The sequence below is a fragment of the Astatotilapia calliptera genome, chromosome 7, assembly GCF_964374335.1.
Source record: "Astatotilapia calliptera chromosome 7, fAstCal68.1, whole genome shotgun sequence".
Classification (NCBI taxonomy): Eukaryota; Metazoa; Chordata; class Actinopteri; order Cichliformes; family Cichlidae; genus Astatotilapia; species Astatotilapia calliptera.
Genome location: NC_137428.1, coordinates 19,621,110 through 19,648,338, shown reverse-complemented (window position 1 = coordinate 19,648,338; position 27,229 = coordinate 19,621,110). Strand labels below are relative to the sequence as shown.

Genomic DNA, 27,229 nt, shown 5'->3' with positions numbered 1-27,229 from the left:
TCAAAGACTGCATGGTGCCAAGGTCCTACAGCTGCAGAACGAGCCCAAATGATCACCCCTCCACCACCATGCTTCACAGTTGGTTTGAGGTGTTTGTGCTTATATGCTGTGTTTGGTTTTTGCCATAAATGGTGCACAGCAAATCCAGCATGTCCAAATTAACACTGTCGGATTTGATTTCAACACTATTAAAGTGTCTATATGGGTCCACACCAGAGAGTTTTAATTTAACTCTTTTTGGAGAGTTGGTACGTTAACTCTGATTTAGTGTTAAACACCAAATCTGTCTGGAGTTGATAATTTAACACTTGGTGTTAAGAGTTTATATATTAGCTCTCAAAGAGTATTTTAGTTTAACTACGTAAAAGTTATCTTCTAATTCATTCTAAAAAGCGGGAATTTTACTGTTCTGAACTTCTAGAAATTTCTTTTGGAAATAAACATTTACTAAAAAGATGCAATGGTTTTTGAAAAACATTTATTCTGAACTGTGCACCACAATTTCAAAACATTTTCTGAAAGATGTAACAGTGTACATGTTCTCACTTTCATTAGAATTTTGTTTATCAAAAGGTCTGACATGGTAAATGCAAATAACAGCATCTCATCACTTATTTCTTCAATACAATATGCATGTCCTTCATTCATCCCTTTGTGGAACTTCAACGCACTTCTGCTCTCCCCCATATTCCATCTTCACAAGCATATCCTGTGCGGAGATCGAATAAAAATTAGTTGACAGTAATTAATGGCACAAATAATCCAGTAAACAATTGCAGCACAGTAAAAAAAAAGGAATCCTCTTTGAGCCATTACTTGTGTAAAGTATTTTCCCAAAAGACAAGGACACAGGCAACAGGTAATACTGAACTAAATGTGAAACCTCAACCTTTTTCATTTTTACCTAAACCGTGTGCACAAAACTCTGGAGGGATCTATGCTAACGTAGAACCCAGTCAGGACGCCTGCTACTGCTGTTTGCTCGTTTTGTTTTGTTTTTTTATGGGCGATCGTTTTCAGGCTTCAAGTAGCACCATTATACCAACATTTCACATTCTAGACATTGTTTTAGGTGTATTTGACCAAAAGTTTGACTGAAAATTCACATGCAAGCTTTTTTTTCAAGGCTGTGGTATTTGCCCGCAGACAATACCTTTCAGCTAGCTAAAACAGAATATTATGCTATCAGGGAGCAACATGGCTAATGCCTTTCACACAGCTTTGTCTCAACTCCAAAGAGCCACAGAAGTAAAAGCTAATAACAATTGAAACAATCTTTGAAAAAATGACTTACCAAGCATGGCAAACAACTCAAATATGTAGAGCAAAATGTTCTGAAACGGCTTCACTTCAGCTTCGATTGGAGCCGTGCTGGGGGCGGAGTCTGTGAATTTACTCTGTTGGTGTCATAGCCCCTGTAGGAGTTCAGAGTTAAGAGGTCAAGAGTTAATGTTTCCATTGTAACACCTCCAGATTTGACAGAGAAACACTCATTTTTAACACTCGATTTTAACTACTATCATTTTACACCTCAGAGTTACATTAAAAGAATGTGACTCTGCTTAGAGTAAAATTAACTCTACTTTTGCAAGGAGACTATTAACACCAAAAAATTTAACACTTTTGAATTTGCTGTGTGCGATTAATTATGACCACTTTGGTCTCCAAAGGACATTGTTACAGAAGTTCTTTGGTTCGTTCAGATGCAACGCTGCAAAACCTAAGCTGTGCTGCCATGTTGGTTAGACGGAAGAATCTTTCTCCTGGCAAACCTTCCAAACAAGCCATACATGTTCAGTCTTTTTGTACTTGAGCTGTCATGAAATTTAACATTTACATTTAAACCGTGGCCTGCAGAGTCTGGAATGATAGCATTATGTTAGCACACAACACACCTACATGCTCCAGACCAGCAAAATGCAAAAATGTCTGCGTTTATAGAGGTACTCAGACTACATACATATGAGATAGTAAAGTGACTGGTTCTTAACTCTTTTCTACATGTTTATATGACAGGCCTAATTCACCCAAGCACTTTGTTATGCTTTGTATCTAACATTCACACTCTTACGGATGATTATTACGTTGCCCCTACTGAGGCATCCAGGGATAAAATGAGATGACCTGTCCTATCTCCTGAGCTACAGCTGGAGTTGGTGGATAAGGAGCTGTTTCGAGAATGTCCTGCTGCCTCTGCAGGGTACCTACTGTCTCTTTCCTTTGCACCAAAGCAGATAAAATAAATTCACAATGGTTAGTGCTTTCTAACTGGTTGGACTGATATCCCTGAAATTAAGTGGCTTTGTGTTATCGAGCGTTCCCTTCATTTTTAGTATATAGGACTACAAAACTAGACTAAAGTGAATCTGACATATATGCTGCAGGGTGTCCACTGTTCTAGGTAAATGTTAAAAAAGCCAGTTTGAGGTGTCATATGAAATAAAACTAAATACTAAGGATAAATGCATGAGAAGGCTAGACAGCAAGAGAATATCTTAAACCTTCTAGAAGATGGAGAGAGGAAATGTACAGATCTGATAAAGGAGCAATTTGATCAAAGTCAATCTGATACCTAATTAACAGTGAGGCGAGCTATTAAACCCAGCTTAAGGAGAAAGAGAGACACCTGATAAAATCAGATTGACAGTGGCCTGGTAAAACTCAACCATGATAATCTCCTTGGAGTGTCAAAAACCTGAGTGGGTCAGTTAGGTAACAAAGATGTTCTCACTGTAGAGGTGTATCACAGCTACAAATACATAATGTTCCTTTTATAATCTGCAAGATGATCAAGAGCTTCAAGTAAATCATTAACTATATAAAGTCAGTTTTATGGAGGTGTTTATGTGGAAACACATAAATAATGTAATTGAATGTAATAGACAAATTATGATGTTGCAGTGTTGCATGTCTTGTAAGCTCTTGCAAACACGTTCAGAAATGTAAAAAAACAAAAAAACAAAAACTGAAACAAAGCAAAACTTCTTTTGGGGCAAAAGTACTAAATCTGTGCCTTTCCCAAGGTTGTTTGAATATATATCCAGCAAGATATATATGGAAAAAGTGCTTGTGCATGTGTATGTGTGTTTGTGTGTTTGTGTCTGGAGCACTGAAGCACAGTAAAAAAGCATTATATAAGAGCCAGTCCATTTACCATTTAGGAGTCTGCTCAATTCTTCATTCTGCAAATAGCTTCCACTGTAAAAAGTTCACAAGAAGGACAAGAAGGAATAAAGGGGCTTTTGAGCTTGACCTTTTGAACTATGACGCCATCTAATTAATTTCTCTCACTGGATGCACACAAAGAACATTGTGTTAGGATATTCATGATGACTGATAAACTGCAATAAATATTCTAGTAAGCATGTTTTATATTGGGTTATTTCATCAGCAGTACTCGTGAAAAGGCATTTTTAACCTAATCCTACTAACTGCATGTCTTTGGACAGCAGAAGGAAGCTGGAGTACCCATGCAAACATTGGAAGAACATGCAAACTTCACACAGAAAAGCTCCAGCCAGATTATGAATTTGAACCCTGGACCACTTTACCCTGAGGCACGCTACCCGCCTGGTTTTTGTTTTTAGCTAAACTGACAGAAATTTCTTTATCATCATCTTGTCCCCAACTGGTAACAGCCAACGGCCACCCCTCCCTGAGCCTGATTCTCCTGGAGGTTTCTTCCTGTTAAGATGGAGTTTTTCCTTTCCACTGTCACCAAACACTTGCTCATAGGCGGTAAACTGATTGTTGGGGTTTTCTCTGTATTATTGTAGCGTTTCTACCTTACAATATAAATCAGCTTGAGGCGACTATGCTATGATATTATGGTATTGGTTTTTTTTTTTTCAGAATAAACAATCAAAACAATTTAAGTAGGAAACAATTCCAACATTCTGTCAAAAAGTCAATGATTTGCATGTCAAAAACCTGACTTGCAAGCTTAAATTGAATTCCATATCTGAAATCAGTGTAAAAAAATAAGTCTAGTCTAATCAGAGGATGCTTAAAATATGTTACATGACAAGAAAATCTTATGCTATTAACATTATTAACAAAAAACACACAAAATAGTCCTGCAGAGTTGATTAACATCTTTCTGAGGGCCTCTGATCTGCTTTAAGAAAGCTCCTTTGACTCGCAGGCCTGATTCTGGCCCCGGCTGTGCTCCCAGCCCCTGGGACTGGGATGGCACCCAGCACCTGTCTGCCCCCGAGCCACTGTTTGGCGTCATTCATGTAGAACATAACTGAGCTTTCACCCAGAACAATAACAGAGGGATTCCCCGGAGCGCTCCAGCTCAGTGCTGACAGAACTGGAGTCAAGGTTTGAGCAGCTGATACACTCCAACATATTGACTCAGATTTTTTATTTTAAAAGCAACATGTGAGGTTTCTCCATCTGCTCTGCAATCAGATGCTCTTACCTTTCTTTTTGAAGTATTCATCTTCATATCCATCGGATGAGTCTGTGTGGTAGTTCAGCAGTTCATTCTGGTAGATTTCAGAGTAGTCCACCTGTTTGCTTTTGGACTTTTTCCCCTTCTTCTTTTTATCTTCATCACTGTCTGCTGATCCCTTTTTTGCCTTCTTTTTCTTCTTTTTCTTTGTTTCCTCCTCCTCTTCCTGCTCCTCAATTAAAGGCTCCTCATCATCGTCATTGTGAGACTTTTTCTTTTTCTTGCCATCTTTGGACTTTTTATCTTTGGAACCCATCTCTGCGTCCCCCTCCGGGTTCTCTGCAGAAGATTTCTTGTGCTTTTTCTTCTTTTCCTCCTTCACTCCCTCGGTCACTTCTTCTTTGAGTTTCTGTGATTTCTTCTTTTTGGTATTGGTTGAGGGATCATTGTTGTTCTGCTCACCCTCATCATCTTTGCCTTCAATCACAGCCTCAGCATCCTCATCCTCATCTGCTTTCTTTTTCTTCTTTTTCTCTCGTCCCTTTCCCCCCTCTTTTTTAGCTTTCACGTTCTCTGAAAGCTCCTGATTCTCAGTGCTCTCGGAGCTCTTGTGTTTCTTCTGACTCTTCCCCCTTTTAGTGGTGTCCCCTCGGGTCAAACCGTTGCTCCTCTCCTTTAACTTTGGCTCAGTTTCCTCCACTTCGTCATCAACCTCTTCAGTTTCTCCTGAAGCTGTGGATTTTTTCTGTTTGGACGGCATCTTTTATTCATTCACTTCCCTGACCCTTAGTTTCGTAAGAGCTGCGTAGAGTTTCTAATGGTGTAAGACAATTCATTTGACCCTTGGCTGCAGAGATGCTCTGGGATCGTGGGGTCGGAGCAGCCACTGAGGACACACAGATGGAGGGATGACTGCCTGGACGTCTCCTACCTGGCCACACAACCTGCAGGCACACACACTCACACACACACAAACACACCATGCATACACACACATCACTCATGAAAAATTAGTGTCACTTCAGCACTCACATGACCCACAGGAGAAAGCCCTGTGAAAAAGGAGCCTTGCACAGACAACTTATCCTCTCTGCCACGGCACCCTGTATTATTCATGGTGTCAGGATCGCTTTACGGGCCGGGGGTGTCTCGCTTTTACCTGCAGTCGCACTCATACAGACAGGACCACAGACACGCATGTACACATCCACACACACCCCTACACACAGACACACACACACACACAACTTTACAATTACTTCTCTTTGTTTATTGTTGCATCGAGTGTGTCTAATTCACATTCACAGGGTAAAAGCAACTTATAATTCTATGTAATACTCAGACAGCATTGATTTATTTTACTCAGTGCAACTTATAATGAACTCTAACAAAGGTAAGAGCAGCACGTTTTAGGAAATATGCTGCTTGTGAAAAGGCTATTGCTAGCCTGTCTCAGTCAGGAAAAAAAAGTACTGGCTCTGGCTGGTGTCTAGAAAAAATATATATATTTTTACAGTTTCTTCTTTATTTACAGACGAATCAAACACCATAAACAGCATATATAGTTATTTAAAAATAATCAAATCAGTTAAAAAATTAAAATCACTCTGATGTAATTTACAAATTGAAGTAAATGAGAATGTTTCTAGTTTTTGGACATTATTCATGATGCAAGTCAAAACCAAATAAATATATACATATTTAATACCCCAAATAATACAGAAGAAATTTCCTCACATCATTTGCCCAGAAAAAAAATACTATTTCTGTGGTGCTCTAATGATGGAGAACGGGAGGAACTATTGAATCTAAATTAAAAGTTAAATCATCTGCGGGTTAGCATCATTTTCCATATATCAGGGACTTATACAATAAATTATAAATAGAAATAAGAGAAATAAACTTAAGAAATAAATAATAATGACACCCTGTTTCATGCATAAGTTCCTTTGCATTGCTGTTGTATCTCTGCCTCACTGGCATACACATCTGCATTTGACAATGTGCCAAATCATCCCATTAGCCTTATTGCTGCCATCTGACACCTGATGATGCAGGCATCAAGGAGAAGGGCAGAGTTTGGTCATATTGGTCTTTCAACATCAGATTACCCAAAGATTGGCTGACAGCAAAGAGTCAAACCTCATTGGATTGCTTCACTGCACTTTTCCTCCCCAGGAGTTATTGTTTGTCTCTCGCCTGCCAAAATTTCAAACTTTTTTCTAATTCACATTCAGCTCAGCTGCCCTAAAATTTCAGTTTCACAGGTGTGTAATAATTTTTTGAAAAATGCATCACTCAGCTACTTATACCTGTGAGTTGAGGACATGTATTTGTTTTAGCTAGCCTTTTTTCGCCTGTTCTTGAACAGAATCAACTTTTTAGGATAGCTGTGGAGTGCACATTGAGGCTGTGGTTTTACAAGTTTATTGTTTTACACTTTTTTTAATGCAGAGTTTTGATGCATGTTTTTATTCATGTGTGGTCACATTTTCACTTCACACAGCAGTGCATTCATTCACACTCTCATCCCAACACAAAATAATGAACATACAAGTGAAAATTCAGACAAGTTTATTTACAAGCACAGTAGCAGTATAAAGAATGATCCAGAGTCATTTAAGAAGCACTGTGTTATATATTACCTCCATTCTTTACACAGACCAGATCCCCTCTATTTCCACTCTTGCTCATTAACTGTGACTGTAGAGCAATTTAGCTCGAAACTTTTTGGTGCTCCATAAACACACAAAGAGTCTGTATAAAGACATGAAGGAAACAGCATATTTTTTTTTAATCTTATTTGTAATGCATTTAAAGAAATAATGGACAAGTGCACAGCTGAGCATGAACAGAGGAGTGACTGAAAAGTAAAGTTACAGTCTCACAAGTGAAATAATTTGTTGCATACAACAAAACAAATAGAAAAACCTTTTATGACTTTCCAGTGTACCACAGTAGCATAATACATTTTTGGGGGTCATAAGTGAAAATGATACCACATCATCTCAGCCACTTTAACATATCCATCAATCTTTCTCCAAGCAAGAGTCTTGTGTACATCTCCAAAAGCACTGTGAGCTTCAGTTGAGGCTTAAGTGTAAACATAGGCTATATCAGTGATCGCTGAAGCAGGCACACACAAAGCCAAGTATAGAGTAAAGTCATGCAGAGCACTACGTGGTTATGAGTGGAGTTTACAGGGAGGGACTCCAGTAGAATACAAGCCATGAACTGCACATGAATTGCTTTACCTTAGTGTGCTAGGGTTGTGCTTGGATGAAAAGAGGCAAACTAAAAACGTTGTCTGCACATCATACAGAGGGATTCCATACCTCATAAGGCAATAAGGCTTAAGACATGAAAGACAGCGATAGGCTGGGTTGCTTTAAAAACTGGAAAGCCAAAAGTTCTGTGGAGTTGGTGTATTGCAAAATATTTTTCTAGCTTTCACCCTAATCTATGACACCCCACTCCTCCCCCAAAAAACGAAAAGAAAATCTTGCCTCTTTTCCACCAGAAATGATGAGAAATATTTGGAAATGGGAGAAAGAAGGCCGCGGAAAACAGGCCGTTTCAAGAGTGTTTTTAAAATATTCACCGAGGGAATATGGTGAATAGGAAATAGATTACAAAAGTAGACAACTGAATTTTACAGTTTGATTTTCTTTTCATATTTTTTAAAATATTAGCTGAATATTAAGATTCAGACTTTGTTTTTTTTGTTGTTTTTTTACACAAACATTAAAAGCTGCCACACCCACAGAGTGTCTGAGAAAAAGAGAGAAGAAGACGGGCTTAAATATCTGTGTGACCAAGTAGAAAAACAACACCTCTGTACAGCCGAGCCACTAGAAAACTCCACAGAAACAACATCACTATGAAGACCACTTTGTTCACATTAAAAACAAGCATCCAATGGTCTGACAGTCGGAGATAAGATGCTGGCAGAAGAGAAATCTTCAACATGTAGATGAGAGTGTCCCAAGGCCAACTCTGTTTGAACTGGGGTCAAAATAGTTGCCTGAACTGAGATTGCCGTGATGAAAACTGGCCTAAAGACAAATTAAAAGGTCAAATCTTGAGCAGTTGCATTAAAGCAAATTACTAATTAGAGTGAGGGATCATGCGCATGGCCCTGTGTGTACGTTGATGATCCCACGTGTATGCATGTGAATGAAGTTGAAAATTTCATGAGGCATTGCGTGAAAGCCCGGCCGTGGTTTGACGTTGTCATAGTAGTGGTGTGTGATGAAGATGCCAGAGGGGTTCATAGGAAACGCCCAGAAACCGTAGAGGTGGACCTCCTCGCACATCTCTAATGCGGCGGTGACTAGCATCAGGCCGCTGCTGAGCCGTTTGGCGCGGACGCCCTGCACCGCCCAGAAGCGCTGCACGTTAAGCAGATACTGCGGGTGGAAGAAGAACACACCTCTCTGGGAGTCAAAATCATCCAGCATATACTTAACTCTGAATGACACGTCGGTGTTGCGGGTGTTGTAGAACGCGGGTAGCACCACTGAGGAGTTTTCGTAATTCTGAAGGACGTCATAAAACGGCCTCCGCCATTTCTCCAGCTTCTGAAATCTGCAGAGAAAGTGATTCATGTGATAAAAGGAAAAGATCATTGGCAGAAGCTGAGCTAAAGAGGTGTTCTTTCTCAGACCCATATTTACAGTACCTCTCAGTTATAATGCTCGGGTTTATTGTCACCAGATCTGTTTTAGTCCCAACATCTGCTGAATATTTGTCATTAATGGGCGGTATGTTGCATCTGCAAAAAAAGGAAAATAACGTTTCACTAGAGTTTAATAATCATTTAGATTTGACTTGATATGTTTAAAAAGAGGCATGCTGAGGAGACAACCTGAAGAGCTGCACAAGTAATCATATAATAGTTTTAATAAGAAGTTGCTGGGGTATTTTTCTTTTTACAATAAATTACATAAATTGGTTAACCAACCAAAAATCCAGAAGAAAACACATTACACAAAAGGCATAAACTGATTTGCAGGTCATTTGGGGCGACCGTGGCTCAGGGGGGTTGGGAACCGTATCTGTAACCGGAAGGTCGCCGGTTCGATCCCCTGGCTCTCTGTCCTGGTCGTTGTGTCCTTGGGCAAGACACTTTACCCTACTTGCCTACTGGTGTTGGCCAGAGGGGCCGATGGCGTGAAATGGCAGCCTCGCTTCTGTCAGTCTGCCCCAGGGCAGCTGTGGCTACAACCGTAGCTTGCCTCCACCAGTGTATGAATGCGAGAGTGAATGAATAGTGGCATTGTAAAGCGCTTTGGGTGCCTTGAAAAGCGCTATATCAATCCAATCCATTATTAAGTGAAATCGGTATTGATCTCCTACCAGCCAGAATTGTGACTCCCACTATTCGTACTATCCTGATCTCAGTTTGTTATGTGCATAAAGCACACCTGTACACACAATCAGTTTCTATTATTCAAACCTGTCTGCCACCATGGGCAAGAACAACGACTCGTCAGAGGACGTCAGAGACAAGATCGCACCATGTACAAGTCAGGAATGGGCTACGAGACCATCAGCAAGAAGCTTAGTGAGAAGGTGACGACTGCTGGTGCAATTATTAAGAAAAGAAAAAAATATAAAATCATAAAGTGATGAGAACCTACTTCCCTCAGTCAGAAGACTGAAAATGGGTCATGGGTCTTTCCGCGTGACAATGACCCAAAACAAACCACTAGGGAAAAGGAGTGGGGAAAGAAGAAGCACATTAAGGCCATGGAGTGGCCCAGCCAGTCTCCAGAACTCAGTCCTAGAAAATATATGGAGGGAGCTGAAGCTGCGAGTTGCCAAACAGCAGTCAAGAAATCTAAATGATTTAGAGAGTTTCTATAAAGACGAGTGGACTAAAATCCCTCCTGAGATGTGTGAAAACTGACCAGCTACAAGAAACGTATCGAGATACTTATCTCACTCAATGACATGAAGCTCAACTTATAACTTTTATGTAATGTTTTTTTTCTTTATCTGTATCAAAATGAAACGACCATAAAAATTAGAAAGTGTTCATTCGTTTGTAAGTGAGCAAACTCATATATTCAGCAGGGGATCAATAATTATTTCCACCACTGTAACTGGAATAAACAGGAATTTTAACATTTGAATTTCTCTTGGTGAAGCGAGGTCTATGGGACTACACTGATCAGCAGCAACATTAAACCACTTCATATTCATTTTGCTAAAACAACTCTGATCCTTCAGGACATTAACAGTACCTCCAAAGATGTCCTTTGGTATCTGGATCTGCAACATTGGCAGCTTGTCATGCTGAATCCCCAGACACTCAATCAAATTGGGATTTAAGGTGTTTGAAGGCTCAATACCTTGGGCTTTTGGGAAGCCACTCTTCAACAATACTTGGTTGGAAGTTAAATGTCAAAGTTACAAAGTTCCATTTTTGTGAATGGTAGAACCAAGGATTTACTAGCAGAAACTTGGATTCTACAACGATCCAAGTAATACGCTTCAGTGGTTTTGATGTTGTGGCTGTTCAGTGTGTAGATTTCAGAATTTAGTGCTAGTTTATTATTTGATGCTTTGAGTTTAAAGGTTGGGGTAAAATTTCAAAGAATTTTGCATGAAAGAGGAAGTACTTTTATGACTTCTTGTCATGTAATTTTTCCCAAGTTAAAGTTTTAATATTCGTTCATTATTATTTTTTATTATTCATTCTCAATTAACCACCAATTGTTCAATGACAATTTGTATGTATTTCTCGAAATTAATATAAAGATCAAGAATATTAAATCAGAACAGAATTCCAGGTAACACTGTACAACTCTCACATATCAAATACTAAAAGACTGCATCGTGAATACCTAAAAACAAAATCTGCTGAGTCAATTTCCTTTCCACACTTGCTGTTCTTGATGATACCACCATTTCCAATGACAGCACATTTCTTGAACTGCGACTTGGAATACGGCATATCCTGAAAGACATGAGGTGGTAATGTCAAATGAACACAACACAAGAACTTTTGAAATAAAACACATCAGATCAGCAGGTTTGGAAATGCCCACAGATACAGTAGAAAATAGCAAACACTCATAAAGAGGTGGTGAACTCACATCTGGTAACATCTTGAAGATCTCAGTAGTAATGGGAAGGATCCCACTGGTGTCCACCTCGTACCTCAGCTTGGTCCCTGCAGGAGTGTTCCTCTTGGTTGTGAACAGAAAGTTAGGAGCATTACAGCAGCGCGACAGAGACATCCTTCAGGACGACACCAAAGAAAAGTAAAACTTAGCTTTAGAAGATGCACGGTAAGATCAAAACCAAAATTATTTCAACCTTTACATCCTAATTGTTTTGGGTTGTTTATCAAAAGATGGTCATTACAAATTAACAATGTCTTTTTAAATAAAATGTTATTTCAGCTCTTGATATCGTCTTAAAACATACCTTTGATTAATGAGTTTGCACATTTTTTAAAGAGCCCAGAACCCAAAGATGATAGTTTTATAGATCACTGGTCACATTGTTAGATACACTTGCTTGTTAATGCAAATGTCATCCAGCAATTCAATGCCTTTTGGCATGTAGAGCTGGTCGAGACAACCTAATAGGTGGTGAATTACTTTGAATGGTTGTTGCCATACAGGCTGGTATTTTTGAGTATTTCAGGAGCTAAGGATTTCCCACACAACTATCTCAAGGATAAAATACCTAGTGAGTGGCAGTTCTCTGGGCAAAAATGTCTTGGTGTTGCCAGAGGTCAAAGAAAAATGACCAAGCTGTTTTGAGGTGACAGGAAGACATCAGAAACCCAAATAACCATTGATTATATACAAAGTATACATCTCTGAATACACAACATATCAAAGCTTGAAGCAGATGGGCTACAGAAACTGATGCTAAAGTTCACATGGGCTCTCCAAGGACGTGATGGAGATTGAGATCATGGATGTGCAGCTAAAAAATCTCTAGCAACTGTGTGATGCTATCATGTCAATTGAGACCAACATTTCTGAATGTTTCCAGCACCTTGTTGAAGCTGTGACACCAAGAGTTAAATTCTGTAGACAAAAAGGAGTCCAGCCCAGTATTAGCAGGGTGTAACCAAAAACGCTCCCATTGAGTGTATATAGTAAGATCCTGAACATGTTTGCTTTTTTCTTTTCTATGTAAGAATATATAGTATTTTATCCAGGATACTAATCCTTCATCTTATTCTACTTGGTTATTTATGATTCCCCAACAGTCAGTTCATCGAAATATTGTTCTATAAAATTTGGGGTTGGTATTCTCCATATTCTGTACTATTTGTACATATTTGGCTTGTAAAGTTTACTGTATTTTAACTACATTTTATCAGCAGAAGTAATCATTAATTTTCTGTAGAGGACTTCCAAACCAATAAATGTCAAGGTGATAATAGATAATAATGTTTCTTTTAAACTATTCAAAAGGTAACCAGTGCACTTCACAAAAAACACAGTCTTTAGAAAAAAGACCTTTTCGATAAATGCAGACATTTACATACATAATTCCTCTGCTCAGAATGAGTAACACTTACTTAAAGTTGCTGGCCTCCTCCTTGTTCTGCTCCCACCTACACACCTGCAGGTTTCTCCATCTTTCAAAGAGATCTGACGTTTTCACCCTGGTAGAGAGACGGACAGGATTGAGAGACTTGTGGGATGAGGAAAGACGACTTTATTCCGACTGACATGGTTTTTCCAATTAACCATTATTTCTGAAGAGGCAACAAATTGAACACCTTAAACGTTTCAAAAAGATAAACCAGAGGCCAAAAAATTTACTGCAACTTTACTGATCACCCTGGATCTCGACTCATTAACAGAAAGCACATCTGTAAATAGATGTCCTTGAACTGACATGCCCTTGGAGATGATTGGGGCGGCGTGATTTGCTCTGGGAGTCAGGCTTGTGCGTTCATTTTGCTGCCTGCCAGAGTGACAACAGCTGTTCCCTGCCGCAGCCAGAGTCGTTCTAGGGCTTTCATTGAGCACTCAGTATGATTTTGATAATTAAGCTGCCAGCCTGAGGGCCACATGCAAAAGGTCACTGGACATTGTTCATATTCACACAAGAGGAAAGATGCTGCTCAGATTGCCTTTGGAGCAAGTGGCTCATTGAATGAATCTGGCCAGTGATCTACTGTATGTTGTAAGCATGTTATTTATAGTGTCCTGTAGTGATAAGAAAATAAGAAGCGCAACAACTTGGCTCAATAGTGTTGGCAACAAAATGGATGTTATTGAGTAATGAAACTGCTCAAATGGTCAAGAATTGCCTGAAGTAACAACATAAAATAATCTGCGCTAGCAAATGTGTCAACTGTATTGACACTGTGTGTACTTACTGAAACATGTACTTATTTTTGTTTGTCTTTTTGGTCACACTATGGCATGACTCCAGACCTGAAAGTGTTGTTTACTTAGCTGGTTGACCTTTAATAACTCAATAACTATTACTGTGAACTTTTATGATACTGGATGGTTGACAAAATTCATTGGGTTGCCTTGAAATCTTTCATCACGCCAGTGTCAAAAACTGCTGCCCAACAGCAAGAAAACAAATAATATTGGTCTTCTATTGGTGGGCCTCTTCACCATGTTTCACGGTGCTAGTGCTAGTTTAGCCAAAATAAGCAAGTATTGCTTTCTACACTACGCACTAAAACACCCTGTATGTAGGGAGACTTTGCAAATTAAGCCTCCTAATGTTAGCTGATAACACACCACCTTCTCATCTTAAAATAGCCACTTCTAGCGTTAAAAAACCAACATGTCAGAAGTCAAAATGCTAACACAGGGGCTTCCAAAACAGAGCTTCAAAGACAGCTAGTTAACGTAACAGAGCTCTCATCCATCTTTAATGGAATCATGTTCAAGTATCTTCAAATACTATCCTTTTCAGATTTATTTTGTGCCTTGTGCAGTATTAAGTTGTAGCATTGAGAATGTTAGCATGCTAGAATAGATTTAGCCCATTTTTGCCAACAAAGCCTCAGCTTACAAAGAAATAATCAGAATGTTGTTGACACATTTGGCTTGCATTCATCACACTTCACATGATATAGTAATGTGTGACATACAGATGAAAAGTTCTGCAGTCATTAGTTGGCTATAATGACTGTAAACTAATGAGAATTAAAATCTGCTGAGATGTGTCAAGGTTGTCAAGGAGGACAACTTCACTAAAACCTGACCAATACTTTAGAAGGACGAGCAATTCTTGAAAATGCCTGTAAAACTACCAATACTACCTTCACCATGAGCACAACTTAGCTTATTCTCTAAGCTAAGTTGTACACAAGTACAGGATGTCATTTTAGAGTTGTTGTTGTTTTTTTAACAAGATTGTTAAGGGCCAATCTTGTGGCCCTTAACAAAGGGCCACAAGATTGGCCCTTTGTTAAAATATCATCAATATCTTGCCAATACTCTTAGTGGAGCAGTCAGGGATGATAGACATCTCATCATCAAGTTTGAAAAATATTTACACCTAAAATGCTGACTTTAAGTAATCTGATTACCTGTAAATTTTACATGTGATTTGGCTAAACTGGTACAGTGTAATTTAATTATTAATTACTTGAATAAATAAACTTTTCATTTTATGTATTTATGTTGCATTTAGTTAAAATTATTGCTTCTTTTAGTTCAGTTAAGCTACAAAAGAGTTTAGAACTCCTGCTTTGACTTGGATTCATATTGTTGTCATCCAGAACCAGACATTGTTTTGAAAATGCTAGTTACTCTTACGCTGGTGGTGATGCTTAATTTTTAACTTCTTCATGCGTTTTTTTTTTCTTCTACTACTCAATTTATCTTCACTGACACTGTACCAGTGAACCCTACTCCTGACACATGAATACTTTCATACATGATAAACACGCAGGATTACCTTGGAGATTTTTTTACCTTGTTAGATGAAACATAATCGGACACTCACATTGTCAGCACTTTGACGTCTATAATCTCCTGTCTGAGCTCCCTGCATGCAGTAGAGTTGTAATCAAAGGAGCCATCATAGTTTTCCAGATACCTGGAGGGATAAAAAGAGTCATCCTCTGCTTACATCTATTCAACATAAAAGAATTTAACAATAAACAGAAGAGATAAAATACACTATGCTTAAATAATATATATATATGTAAAACAGTGTGTTTAAAGGTCACAATAAGAAAAAATATTTCATTTTTAATATAAAATGTCTATGGTTTGACTTTATGAAATACTAGAATATCAGTAGAGCATTGTGGAATGACAAATGACAGAAATGATGTCACTGATTTTAGGCGTCACAAACAAGATAGTAACATGTCTACTGGACACTTGCACCAGATTCTGTTACATCTTAGTCTAAACCAATGTCATACACTAAGTGAAGAAACGTAGCACCTCTCATATTTTTATATAGTTCACTGGCTATGATGAGAACTTGCATGGTGTAACATTGGTACTCTGGGGCTAAAATGTGTGCATACACTGTATGTTCACATGTTGAATTAGGAGAGAAACAGACAAGGAAATAGGGCTGATTCCAGTGCTTGGCTTGCTAAAATGGTGGATTAGACGGTTTAGCGGTGTAGCATCTGGTGGTTATGAGCGTGGCCGGGTCGGTGCTTTTGTGTGAGGAGTAAGTAAGTATATCAGCTGTGCTGGCTGGAGTAACGTGACAGTTTGACTGATTTATTACAATTTTGTCACACTGTAAACATGAACACATACAACAGTAGTCATGCAAACAAGTAACCATAACAAAGAGGTAATAACAAACAAAGAGTTTGGGAGGAATTTTATCTTTTTTAATAAGGACTAAAGAATTGGAAGAGCTTCTTTTAGACACATGTGAAACAATCGTTACACTGGAATGGCAACATTAACCAAAAAGTATACAAAAATAATGTCTTTAATGTGTGGTGTGCTTTTGGTTGATTTCACAAAATGGTCGTGTGAAGAACGCTGGAAAAAGAGCCATGCTGGCTGGGAAATTTAAAGTCGGCTGTTGTATTTCTGTGTACTGATGCCTCATTTCTTCCAGCCTTTTGTTTAAACGTGATCAGAAAGCGGTCAGGATAAAATGTGTGTGTGGTGGGGGGCGTGGTTAGTATGGAGGAATAGGAGCCTGCTAGTATTATGTTTTGTTGGGTAGTCGATTTTTAAATATCACTAATTACTATAATGCTTTGTTGAAATAGCTTGGATGTACATCTGTGAAGCAAAGAGACTCCGTTATGGAGATGTTTGGTTTCATCCTAGGGTTAGAAGCACAGACAGTATCAAAGATGCACGTAGCCACCATCACAGAAGTTATTAAGTTGAACGTTTTCATGTGGTCACCCTGGTGCTTTAAAAACCAGGTGTGGTGAGCAGGCTCTGACTGTTCAAAGAGTAAGGGACTTCACCCCCTGCTGACCATTCAAAAGAATGCAAGCCATGGTGGCTTCACCTTCAGACCCAGAAGCTACATCCATCTTTCACACTGCACATGTTTAGAAGCCAGGGATGAAAATTGAACTGAACATGTTACATGATTTAGGTTCTGAGGGGAAAAAAAATAAGGAAACACATGTATTTTCCCTCATGCTTATCCTATTACCACAGCACCATTTGCTATATTTCTGCTGCGATGCCTGCTAACATTAACCCTAGCTAACTGTAAATACATGTGCGACTGAAATCTGTCATGGGTTTTCCACGTGCGCTTCTTTGACACTACATGTAACATGCATGGACTCAATAAAAATTCAGCATTATATAAAGTTATTCTGACATTAGCACTGTAGGCCACAGTCTTGCTTTAGTGGTTATTTAGATGGGTTTTTTTCACATTTGCGGGGTTTTTTTGTTCTTACACCATCAATATGATGCATTTGCATTTGTCTTACCCTCATGAGATTGCTATCTTTATCCTGATCCAAAATCTTCCTGTTAAGGTTCGGCAGTTTATTTTTATTTTTATTCCTATTTATTCTATTTATCCCCTTCGTATATTTTATTTATATATGTCTCTCTATTTATGTGTGTGTGTGTGTGTGTGTGTGTGTGTGTGTGTGTGTGTGTGTGTGTGTGTGTGTGTGTGTGTGTGTGTGTGTGTGTGTGTATAATATTCTGTAACTGTAACTTCTGTCGGTGCTGTGCTTTTGGAAACCGAATTTCCCAGAGGAACCCACCCGAGGGATTAATAAAGTTTTTATCTTATCTTATCTTATCAGTGAGGCACAGAACTGATCCATCTCTTTCTGGCTTCATTCACCTAAATGTTTTTTGTTGGCTTGTTTAACCCAAAGGACATATTGATCTGTTGTATATCTTGTGGTAGAGACTTTACTTTTCTTTACATCTTATTGTTAAACTGAAAGAATTCATATACTGGAGAACTACATCAGAATTTTAGAGGGCTCTTGCAATGCTAACAGTGTTTTTGATAATGCTTGGTTAGGGACATGATGACATGTGAATTGGGGGAACCTGCAATGTGTCTTTGTTAGAATGAATGTTGGTATCTGTCGCACATTAAATGGAGCATTCTGTTTTGAAAGATGAATAAAACTGCTGCATATTACTTGTGGCTGTGAGGTAAATGAGGTGAGTTAACAAAGCAAGAAAAAAAAGATTATAAAAGGATGCAACAAGCAATACAATGGAGAGATGCATTAAAGGAACAAGATGCTGGGATAAGATTGTACAAATAAGGAACGATGAAACTGGTTGTCTACATCCACCTGATGATGCAGTGTATTTCTGAGGTTATACAGAGAGGAGCGGTGGTCTCATAGAATATATTTGACACGCTGAATAGAGGCTGTTCATTCTTGTTTTAGCTAAGATGATAAAACCTTTGCAAGTGTTCTCTGTTCAGGTCTGAAATCAAGACAACAATTTACTCCATGAGGTGAATTTCGTCGCTTATGGCTTCTTAGATTGACTGCGCAATTGCTGGTTGAAAAAACCAATCCAAGATGAGCATTTTAGCACAATTTCGTGGGGTGTGGGAGGCGGGGAGGGAAAAAAATCGGGCACGTTCCTGTCTTCTTGTAACAAAGAGAGTACAGTGGGGAAAAGGGGTTAAATCCAGGTCGCAGAGAGAGACAATGCAGATGTGAGAAGGGGAGATAGGAGGAGCGGAGAAGTGTCCACACTATGCATATGGTATACACACAGAGCTGTGCAGAACAGTATGAGACATAGGTTGACAAGGCATTTTGAAATGGGTGCTGGATGCGACACAGAGATACAAGGAGAAGCCAGTACATCAACAGGAGACCGTGGTTCAACCAGCTTCTGAAAGGGGGTGGGATTTAGGGATTTGGGAGGGGTCGAGGTGGACGGGATCAGACAACATGCAAGAGCAAATCTGAAGTGCAACCACCACTGAAAAAAATATGAGAGTTTATCCCTTTTAAACTAATGAAAAAAAAAGAGAGATATTCTTGGGTTTCTGTGAAAATGCTAAAAATGCCTTCAAACTGGCCTACCTTTGAGGGCGTTTTTTTTTCTTCTTAATATCAGCTAGGCAGGGTGTGACTATTACGGAGATCTGTGAATCTGGCTGAAAATTCTGACGGAAACATCTGTCAACATGCAGACAGGTTAAGTTAGAGTTAAACGTGTGATGTAGCCCTGTGACATCAGCAACCCCCTGCTAGCTTCCTAAACCTGCAGATGTCAATAACAAGTAGAGAAGAAAAGTGCAAATGTGCCTCGGCTTGAGCCCTTTCTACAGCATCTGAGGGGAGTCATGGGGTATCAGCGGCCCAGTCCACGCATGCAGGGCTGGGTCGTCACTAGAGATGGTGGATTTGAAACTTGTGATCTCTCATTCACTCTGCCTTTCAGTCTCTCTCTCGCTCTCTCTCTCACACACACTCTCTTTTGTCAGAGGTGTTGTGCAGTCAGTGGCGCTGGAAAGGTACCTTTTCCTTCCATTTCTGGCAGGCTTCAGAGATCCGTCATCGGAGAAATTAACGGGACCGGTCCAATTTCCTGTCTCGTCCCCTTTGAGTCGGCTAAACTGTTGCGCACTAGTAAGAAAATGAGTCAGTTTATTTGGGATTTATTTTCCCCATTGTGCAAATGTCAAACACATACTCCCAATCGCATATGTTCAGTCACAAAACCCAGAAAAAGTTGTACCTTTACACACTCACACATGCACATACAGAGGAAGAGGGGACCAGCTTTTTGGCTAAAGAAAGACAGTATATGACACCAAGCAGGGTTACAGTGACACCGTGATCTGAATGATACATTTATGCTGGGCTGATGCCACTAATCTGAGTGTGATTCAAACATTCACACTGTGCAATATTTGCTTGTGTGAGCGTTAGACTTGTAAATCAATATATTGAAGTGAGTGATTTAAGAGATGAGCGATAATCAGTGCCAACCGGCCAGCAGATTTGCCAATATAGTATTAAGCTGCCAATCTAGACCATCTTTTCATCCAGATATTACTGAGAAACAAAGGGAAGATTGGTTTAAGCCACCAGATCTAATAGTATTCAGTGAGTGAGAAGAACCTAACCCAGGTGAGGTATCTCAATTTAGAGCTAAAGACTAATACATCGATACTGTACCTAACAAAAAGATGCAATGGCTTGCAGAAGCTTAACCTGACCTTTGGTCTCGCTATGTTAACTTCAGCTGGATGCCATCACAGTACATTTATCAGAGGAGGTCATTTGGTGCATGTGTTTTATAGGATGTTATAACTGTGCCCGGAATAAAAAAAAGCTCATTCTACAGGAGCGAGAGCCGGGATTTCTTTGAGGGAGAAAATGGAGGAATGCAGCTATTTTTAGCTGTCAATCAAATCTGAAAATGGCAGTATTGTTTTGTTGTTCTCAATAAATCCATCCTCCTCCTTTGCTGCACATGCAGCAGATGTTACTTAGACAGGAGGAAAATGTGTTGAAAGCTATTTTCAGCTCAGTGTTTGTGCATTAGAAGGGTTTCTGGCACCAGGATTAAATGGTAAATGTGATCTTTATGAAGGGAAATGTCAGCACGTTAAAGTATATTCCTTAGTTTTGTGGGGAAAAATGTCCAGTCATTTGAAAACTTTTGTGCTTTTCACGTGTTGTTTTTTTACTTAAAATTTGATCCTTGAGATTTTCTCAACATCATCACATTCCATACATCTAAATATCCGGAGGAGTACAACTTCTCCTGTTATGCTGACTATTATGCAAGTACTCATGCGTGACTCATTTCTAGGAGTGCTTTGTGGGTGTCGTGCTAATTTCAGCAGGAGGAGATTGAACCCAAAGAGCATTTCTGGATGCATTATGTGATGGAGCATTTATCATCAGGGGCTCGCATCAATACCAATCGGCAGGCGCGCTTAGCTGCTCTGAGTGCCACTTCAACATCTCCATGGCAGCGGCTGCAGAACCGAACGCTCAAATTCGAGAGGCTTCTGTCCCTCTTCTTGTGCCTCAGACAGGACAAAAGCTAATCAACGCTATTCAAAGTGGCACAGTTTGGTTCATTAGGTTATCTAACCTACACCTTAAACCCATAAACTTCTCTTCCACAGTGTGTTTTTTGTCCTGTCTTCCTCCCATCACCACCAGTCCTCCCTAAACCAGGTTCTCCCTGAGGTTTCTTCCTGTTAAGAGGGAGTTTTTTCTTCCCACTGTCACCAAGGGCTCGCTCAAAGTCGTCTGTTTGATTGTTGAGGTTTTCTCTGTATTGTTGTAGGGTCTCTGTCTTACAGTATAAAGCACCATGGGGCTACTGCTGTTGTGATATAAATAGAATTGAATTAGTCATAGCCAAAACAACAAGCCTACTGCAGGCTTGAGTTTAATCTGACATACTTCCGTGTTGTAGCAAAAATTCAAACTCCAAAAGTGATTACTTGAGTGCTTTGACAGGCTGGTAAGACTAGAAAAGCTCCATACAAATGTAGCTACATTAGATTACTTCTGACTCACAGATCAGCTTAGGATCAGGATCAGCCCTTAGGAGCCCATCTATAAGTCCACATGAGATGCTAATGCCAGCATTTGTAGACAAGCAACAATCACTAAGTTGCCCTGTAGCACTAATGTGCTCTGACTCCATCAGCACATCGATCTGGATGCTTTTTCACTGCTGTGTGTTTCTCTAAGACGACCTCGTCTGTTGTTCAGACCAAAACTGAAAACTGGGCTGTAGCTGAGCCTCTCCTCTGCTTGTGCTCTTACTTTTTCTCTTCATATTCCTTCATATTGTTCAAAGTGCGGTGACTTGATACCATGTGCTAACATCAATGCTCAGTTACAGCTGTGTCAACAGCACAAAAACCAACAAAAAAAACCACACGCACAAAGAGAAAAGGCTCAAAATCAGGGAGATACAGCTCACTTACATAATGCAACCAGAAGATTTAATAAACATCCATGACTCCACAGGGCAGCCAGTAATTTTGTGAAATGATTAATTGAAGCAGTAATAGACTCACTGATAATGACTATCATAATTAGTTGCATTTACACTGCCACTCATCATCTGTGCCTTTCTTAATCCCTTCCTCCCTGCAGCCCGGGGTGCTATTCTCTCTATCCAAGAGTATTTTTAGATCGCCCTCCTCAAGTCAAGCGGAGTTGAAAGTTAATGTCTTCGTTCTCAGAAGTGTGTCAGCGGTGTCCCTCAACGATCTCGGGCTGCCACTTTATAATCCTACACTCTCCACTTCACCCCTTTGGATGGCACCAGGATGGCAGACAGGGAGCGGATTTATGTGTCTCTCTAAGGTGCCTCCTTTCAAACTGAACGGTCAGATTCACAGACAGATTTATCAAGTACATCAATGTGCACGTCGTACTGTTTGACTTTAATGGGTATCCTCATGCATTGAACCGAGAGCCCCTTCAGCCATAACACTGACGTATACACAGAGTGAGTTGATGTAAGAGTGATGATACATCTAAACTGTTACTCCATAAGCCATCATTCAGTTTGCCAGCACCCAAATGTCTCCTCTGCAACCATCCTAGCCAGCCTACATGCCTCATGTAATTACCAATCTGTTTTTATGTTTTGTTTTTTTCTGTGAAGCACTGAAGCAAAGAAGTGCACAGCAAGCATCCTGCCAATGTGTTCTCCGGCCAAGGTTTGGAGGAGGGAAGAGGCTGGGTGTGGCCGAATCCATGTGGATGACTTTGGATTGTTTATGCATGGGTAGGTATCATAAGATGACGCTTCTCTCTCTCTCTGTTTCACACACACACACACACACGCATGCATGAAAACACATTCCTTTTATCACACTCCTTGGGTCTCTCACAGTCCCCTTCCTCTTTCCCTTGCTCCCACTGAGGTGTGTGCAGACAGACTGTAGCAAAATGGCTGCCGCTGAGCCAACTGGTTTCTGTTGTGTGGCTTGTTCCCCTTCTCTCCTAGGCCGAGCTCTAGGAGGAGAGCAAAAAAAGGCGCAGGGGCGAAACAAAGTGTGTGTGCTTCGCGTCTGAATTCATGCATCTCACTGAAGAAGTCAGGATGCCATGAATCCATGCCGAGTATTATCAGACCAGCCCGGCAGGGTGGCAAGGGAGGGATTAGTTGTGTGCGTGTGTGTGTTTTTTGGGAGGGAGGGAGGGGGACTTTCAGATTGCAGCACATATATGTTTGCTTTAGTAAGCATATATGTCCTGTCGGTAAAGTATCTGGAGGTGGTGGTGAGAGGGGGGGTAAAGTTTTATGTTTCTTTTTGAAGCACCTGAAGCTCAAACATCCCAGCTTCTCAACATCTGCTCGTCTCACGGGGATTTTAAGCACAGAGTATAAAAGAAAGTGACCTGAAAGTTGGGAAATAAATCTTGCAGTGGGTTTACAGTGGACTACAAACCAGGGTCCAACTAAAGAACGCCTCTGTCAAGGGGTTAAATACTGATGCAGAGGCATGAAACGTGGCTCTGCAGTGGCAGCATGTGCACTAGGGTGCAGCCTGGTAAAATGAATTATTTAACAGGGACCAAAAAGAAATACACATCATCTTCAACATGCTGCTTTCTGTCATCATCATCACCATCATCATCATCACCATCATCAGCTCCAGTAGCGTTCATATGTGTTATGAAAATCTGATGCCTCTGTCAGATGTAGGCTACGACCAGTCAAGAAGGCTGAAACGGAAATCAAAGAAAGGTCTTTGAAGAAAAAACGAAAAAGAAGGGGAAAACATTACCATGCACAGCTGAAGCACTGTGTATGGTATGAATGTGATGCTTCGTTTTCTGAAAAGATCAAAAAACAAAAATAAAAGGAACAAAAAGGAAAAGAAATCCAATGGAAATTGTTTCTATGCCACTGGGGAGAAAGAAAAACATGGATGGTTAATTGCTATTGTTCTTTGCAGCCACTAAAGCTTGTCCCGACATGTAGACCATCCAGACTACTCTCATTTCTACTGAGCATGTTCTTACCTCATCACTCACATTTTTACCTTTTCCATTAAAAGCCACTGATATGATCAACAACGACTACAAAGGCATGCTTCTTACCGCTCACTGTCATCCTTACACTCTTGGAAACTGACTGCGCTCTAATGTTCTTTCTAATCGTGGCTGAAGAGAAGAAAGGAGTGGGGTAAAAAAAATATCAGCACTTACCTCTTGATGTAGTTTTTCCCGTAGAGAATCTGCTGCAAAAGTGTGACGAGCCCAAACGCGCAAATAAATATGAAACAAAGAGATCTGCTGCCGAGCAAGTCTTTACCCGACGATGGGTCGGAGTATCCCATTTTTCGGCGCAGCATCCAGGGCTGACGGTGACACCCGCTTCGGTGTCTCTCTTCGCTGCATTCAGAACCAGGATGGCAGGTGTCTCGTACCCGCTGGAGTGGACATTGTCCATCACATAGTTTTCCCTTTTAGTCTGTTTTACTGCTCTCTGACCACAGCATCACCGGAGGAAGGTGATGTGCACCGGGATCTGCGCTTGAGATCTCAAATCGTTAGTGACCTTGTTTTAAAATACGCGATTCTTATGTTTTGTTTTTGTTTTTAATGTCTGAGTAAAAAAGCACGAACGGCCCCGGAGGATATTCTCGGTGCCTATCGGTTATCGCCCTATACCCGCTTCGAGGAGGCGCAGTCTCTCCGTCGTGTGCAAGCGGTGCAGATTTGTGTAAAATGCGCGCTGGGTGCAGAATAAATCCTGAGATCTCAAGTCAGACAAAGCAAAGACATCGATTCTTATAAGCGCGATTCTCGCTCTTTTTCTTTAAATCGGGGGGCTGAGAGAATAACAGCGAAACACATCCCTCGTGCGTCTTGTCAAATCTGAGCAAAGGTGCGTGACTGAAATCTAAAAAGGAAGGAGGATGCGCCTTTTCCCAGCCAGGCGGACGGGGGCGCGCCGTAATTCATTTAGATGCTCCATACTCAGCCAAAACGCAAGGTCACGGTCTGCCGTTCAAGGATGCGTCTGCGCAGACACGACATCTACAGCCGCCCACTTCACATGACCTCGCAAAGCTGATAACAAAACAAAACAAAAACAAGTTTACCATATTCCACCTCTAAACTGCGAGCCTGGGCAAACTTAAAGAAATGACCAGATTATCTTCCATTACAAAAACGACACTAGCAGTAGGCGGATGGAGTAAGAACTAGAGAAGTACTATGAGTAAAGACTGTCCTGCAGAGCCAGACCATCGATGCCAAGCTGATCTGTAACTGGACGGTATCTGCAGGACTCCTTCTTCTGACTTCTCCTATTTCTGACTGACCCGTTTTAATACAAGGTACATACAATACATACAACTAAAAAATAAAAGATTTTTTTAAAATGTGTCTTGTCATCCTATGGCATGTGTTGCCTCACAGCAAGAAGGTTGTGGGTGTATAGACTTGGAAGATCTCCTGGGGCCTGTGCAGATTCACTCCAAGGCATTCCAGCTTGCCTTGTTTCTACCTGTTAATACCCCACCTTTAGCCTTTTGCCTTATAGGGCAGCTACGATAATCCCAGCATCCCTGAAATGGGTACAAGGTTAAGAAAATGGATAGATGGATGGAGGATTGATTGATTCATTAAATTGTCCTCTGTCTGGCGAATAATCAGCAAATGCACCTCACACAAAGACTATGTCAGTATTTTGTTCTGAAGCTAACTAAAATGTGGTCTTTTATTCAATAGGTAGACAGAGTACGGATGGAACAGACGGCCAGTTTACCATATTTGAAACACCTCAAATATGTAAAACATGTCCACATGTGTTTTAGCATTCTCTTTGGTCATTGGAAATTTGTAGTAGGCGAGCCAAAAGTTATTGTCCCATCAGACTGAATAGTTCCTTGTGCTTGTATCACTGTTAAACCAAATTGAGATCTTTGTCATTTTCCTGCTGGGCTCTAAAGCCTGATATATGGCACAACATGGTGTTATTCAAGGTTATCAGACAATCGAGACAATTGTGTGCAGCGTGGTGGTGAGATACAGTTGAGACAGTGTCTGGCACAATGTCTAGCTGAATGCGTGAGTAAATTAATGAGTGATTATCTTTGTTTTTTGAATAGTTTATTAGGCTGTTGTTATGTGGTTGTACCCTGCAGTGTTATTACTGCTGTTTGCAATCACTCTTCAAGTGAATAACTTTCAAATATTGATAGAAATTAAATGAAATGCAATTAAATACTTCTAGACAATTGCAGTTGCTATTATGTGTTTTAGAAATTCTAAACTTTTTACTGCTGCTCATTAAATTAAATTGTTAACAGAAATTAAATTTTTTTTTTAATTCATTTTTTAAGACTTTTGCATTTGCATTGAAGTTGTTAGGCAGCTATACAGAATTATGAATGGATGTTTCAATAGCACCACACTATTGTTTCAGCTGCACTTGACATGGGTACAGTTGAGGACAGTTGGAGTAAAAGTGGGAGACAAATGTGGAAAAAACATAAACTACTTATAAATAGTATTGTTTATTATTTTTATAGTACACATAAGGGAAGCATCATATAAAACCTAACTTATTTTAATTCTTGGCATTTGTAAGGTCTACCGACACATTTGCGCATGATTGTGGTCACAGTGCGAGTGAGGACTTTAAGGTTGTACTTGTACTATTCTTCATAATGTTCATTATAACAGCATATTTGGGAAAGTACTGTGAAGTATGGACTAAGGAAAGCAGCCAAGAGGCAGTACAGAGAGAAGCTGGATGGCTTCTATTCTACTGCTAACTCCAGGTGGACGTGGCAAAGCCTACAGCACATCACAGACTACAGCATCAGCTCCATAGACAGTCTTCCAGATAATCTTCACCTTCTACACCCGCTTTGAGACGCCCGGGTAAAGCACAGAGAGGAGGCACACATACAGGACAACCTGCCCTTCACCCCCTCCCCTAACTGGCTCATCGGGTCAGGCACATAAAGAACTGAAAGAGGTCAACCCTCACAAGGCAGCAGGACCAAACAACATCCCTGGGCAGGGTCTCCTCAAGCATGTGCCAGTGAGCTAGCTGATGTTCTCAACTTCATCCTCAACATCACCCTCAGCCAGAGCACTGGTGCCCCTTGTTTAAAAAAAGCAACCAGTGTCCTGCTTCCCAAGACGAGCCCGCCAACCTGTCATGAGCACTCACTCTGACCATCATGAAGTGTTTTGAGAGAGTGGTGCTGGCCCACATTCAGAACAGCATTCCGGACACTCTATACTCCCTTTAGTATGTCTACTGATCCAACAGGTCCACCTCAGATCCTACACTTTTCTCTCCCTCACTTATATAGCACACACCTATCAGAACTTCAGTCAGCATTACTACAAACATAGGCTGAGGGATGCGTTGAGGGATGCATCCTCAACCCTGTTCACCTACAAATGGG

At 40.3% G+C, this 27,229-nt stretch overlaps 2 protein-coding genes across 7 annotated transcripts in view; both read right to left on the bottom strand.

Moving 5' to 3' along the window:
• loxhd1a (lipoxygenase homology PLAT domains 1a) overlaps positions 1 to 6,813 on the bottom strand; it is a 37,455-nt gene extending 30,642 nt beyond the window's left edge. For all 4 annotated transcript variants that reach the window (XR_013909966.1, XM_080303600.1, XM_080303601.1 and 1 more), the window contains exon 1: positions 4,427 to 6,813. Coding sequence is in view for 3 of the 4 variants with exons in the window: in XM_080303600.1 (XP_080159726.1) it covers positions 4,427 to 5,159 (733 nt within the window). In the remaining variant the exon portion in view is untranslated. The remainder of the gene's footprint in view (positions 1 to 4,426) is intronic.
• A 143-nt stretch (positions 6,814 to 6,956) lies between these two features.
• st8sia5 (ST8 alpha-N-acetyl-neuraminide alpha-2,8-sialyltransferase 5) lies at positions 6,957 to 25,180 on the bottom strand. Of its 3 annotated transcripts, XM_026173459.2 has the most exons (9): positions 24,006 to 25,180; positions 19,323 to 19,430; positions 18,885 to 18,980; positions 15,356 to 15,448; positions 12,951 to 13,037; positions 11,503 to 11,647; positions 11,251 to 11,363; positions 9,081 to 9,173; positions 6,957 to 8,986 (listed from the first exon to the last, which is right to left on the bottom strand). In XM_026173459.2, the coding sequence occupies exons 1-9, from the start codon at positions 24,149 to 24,151 to the stop codon at positions 8,524 to 8,526; spliced, it is 1,344 nt and encodes a 447-aa protein (XP_026029244.1). In that variant the 5' UTR covers positions 24,152 to 25,180; the 3' UTR covers positions 6,957 to 8,523. The 3 variants fall into 3 exon arrangements, with proteins under 3 accessions (XP_026029244.1, XP_026029245.1, XP_026029247.1); XM_026173460.2 differs by lacking the exon at positions 18,885 to 18,980; XM_026173462.2 differs by lacking the exons at positions 18,885 to 18,980; positions 19,323 to 19,430.
• Positions 25,181 to 27,229: the final 2,049 nt, after the last annotated feature.

Coding starts and splice junctions, on each gene's coding strand:
- st8sia5 (XM_026173459.2), bottom strand. CDS start 24,151: ATGCTGCGCCGAAAAATGGGATACTCCGACCCATCGTCGGGTAAAGAC. Junction 19,431..24,005: donor GGGAAAAACTACATCAAGAG/GTAAGTGCTGAT, acceptor TTTTCTTACTAG/TGCGCAACAGTTTAGCCGAC. Junction 18,981..19,322: donor GCCAGAAATGGAAGGAAAAG/GTACCTTTCCAG, acceptor GCATGTTGACAG/ATGTTTCCGTCAGAATTTTC.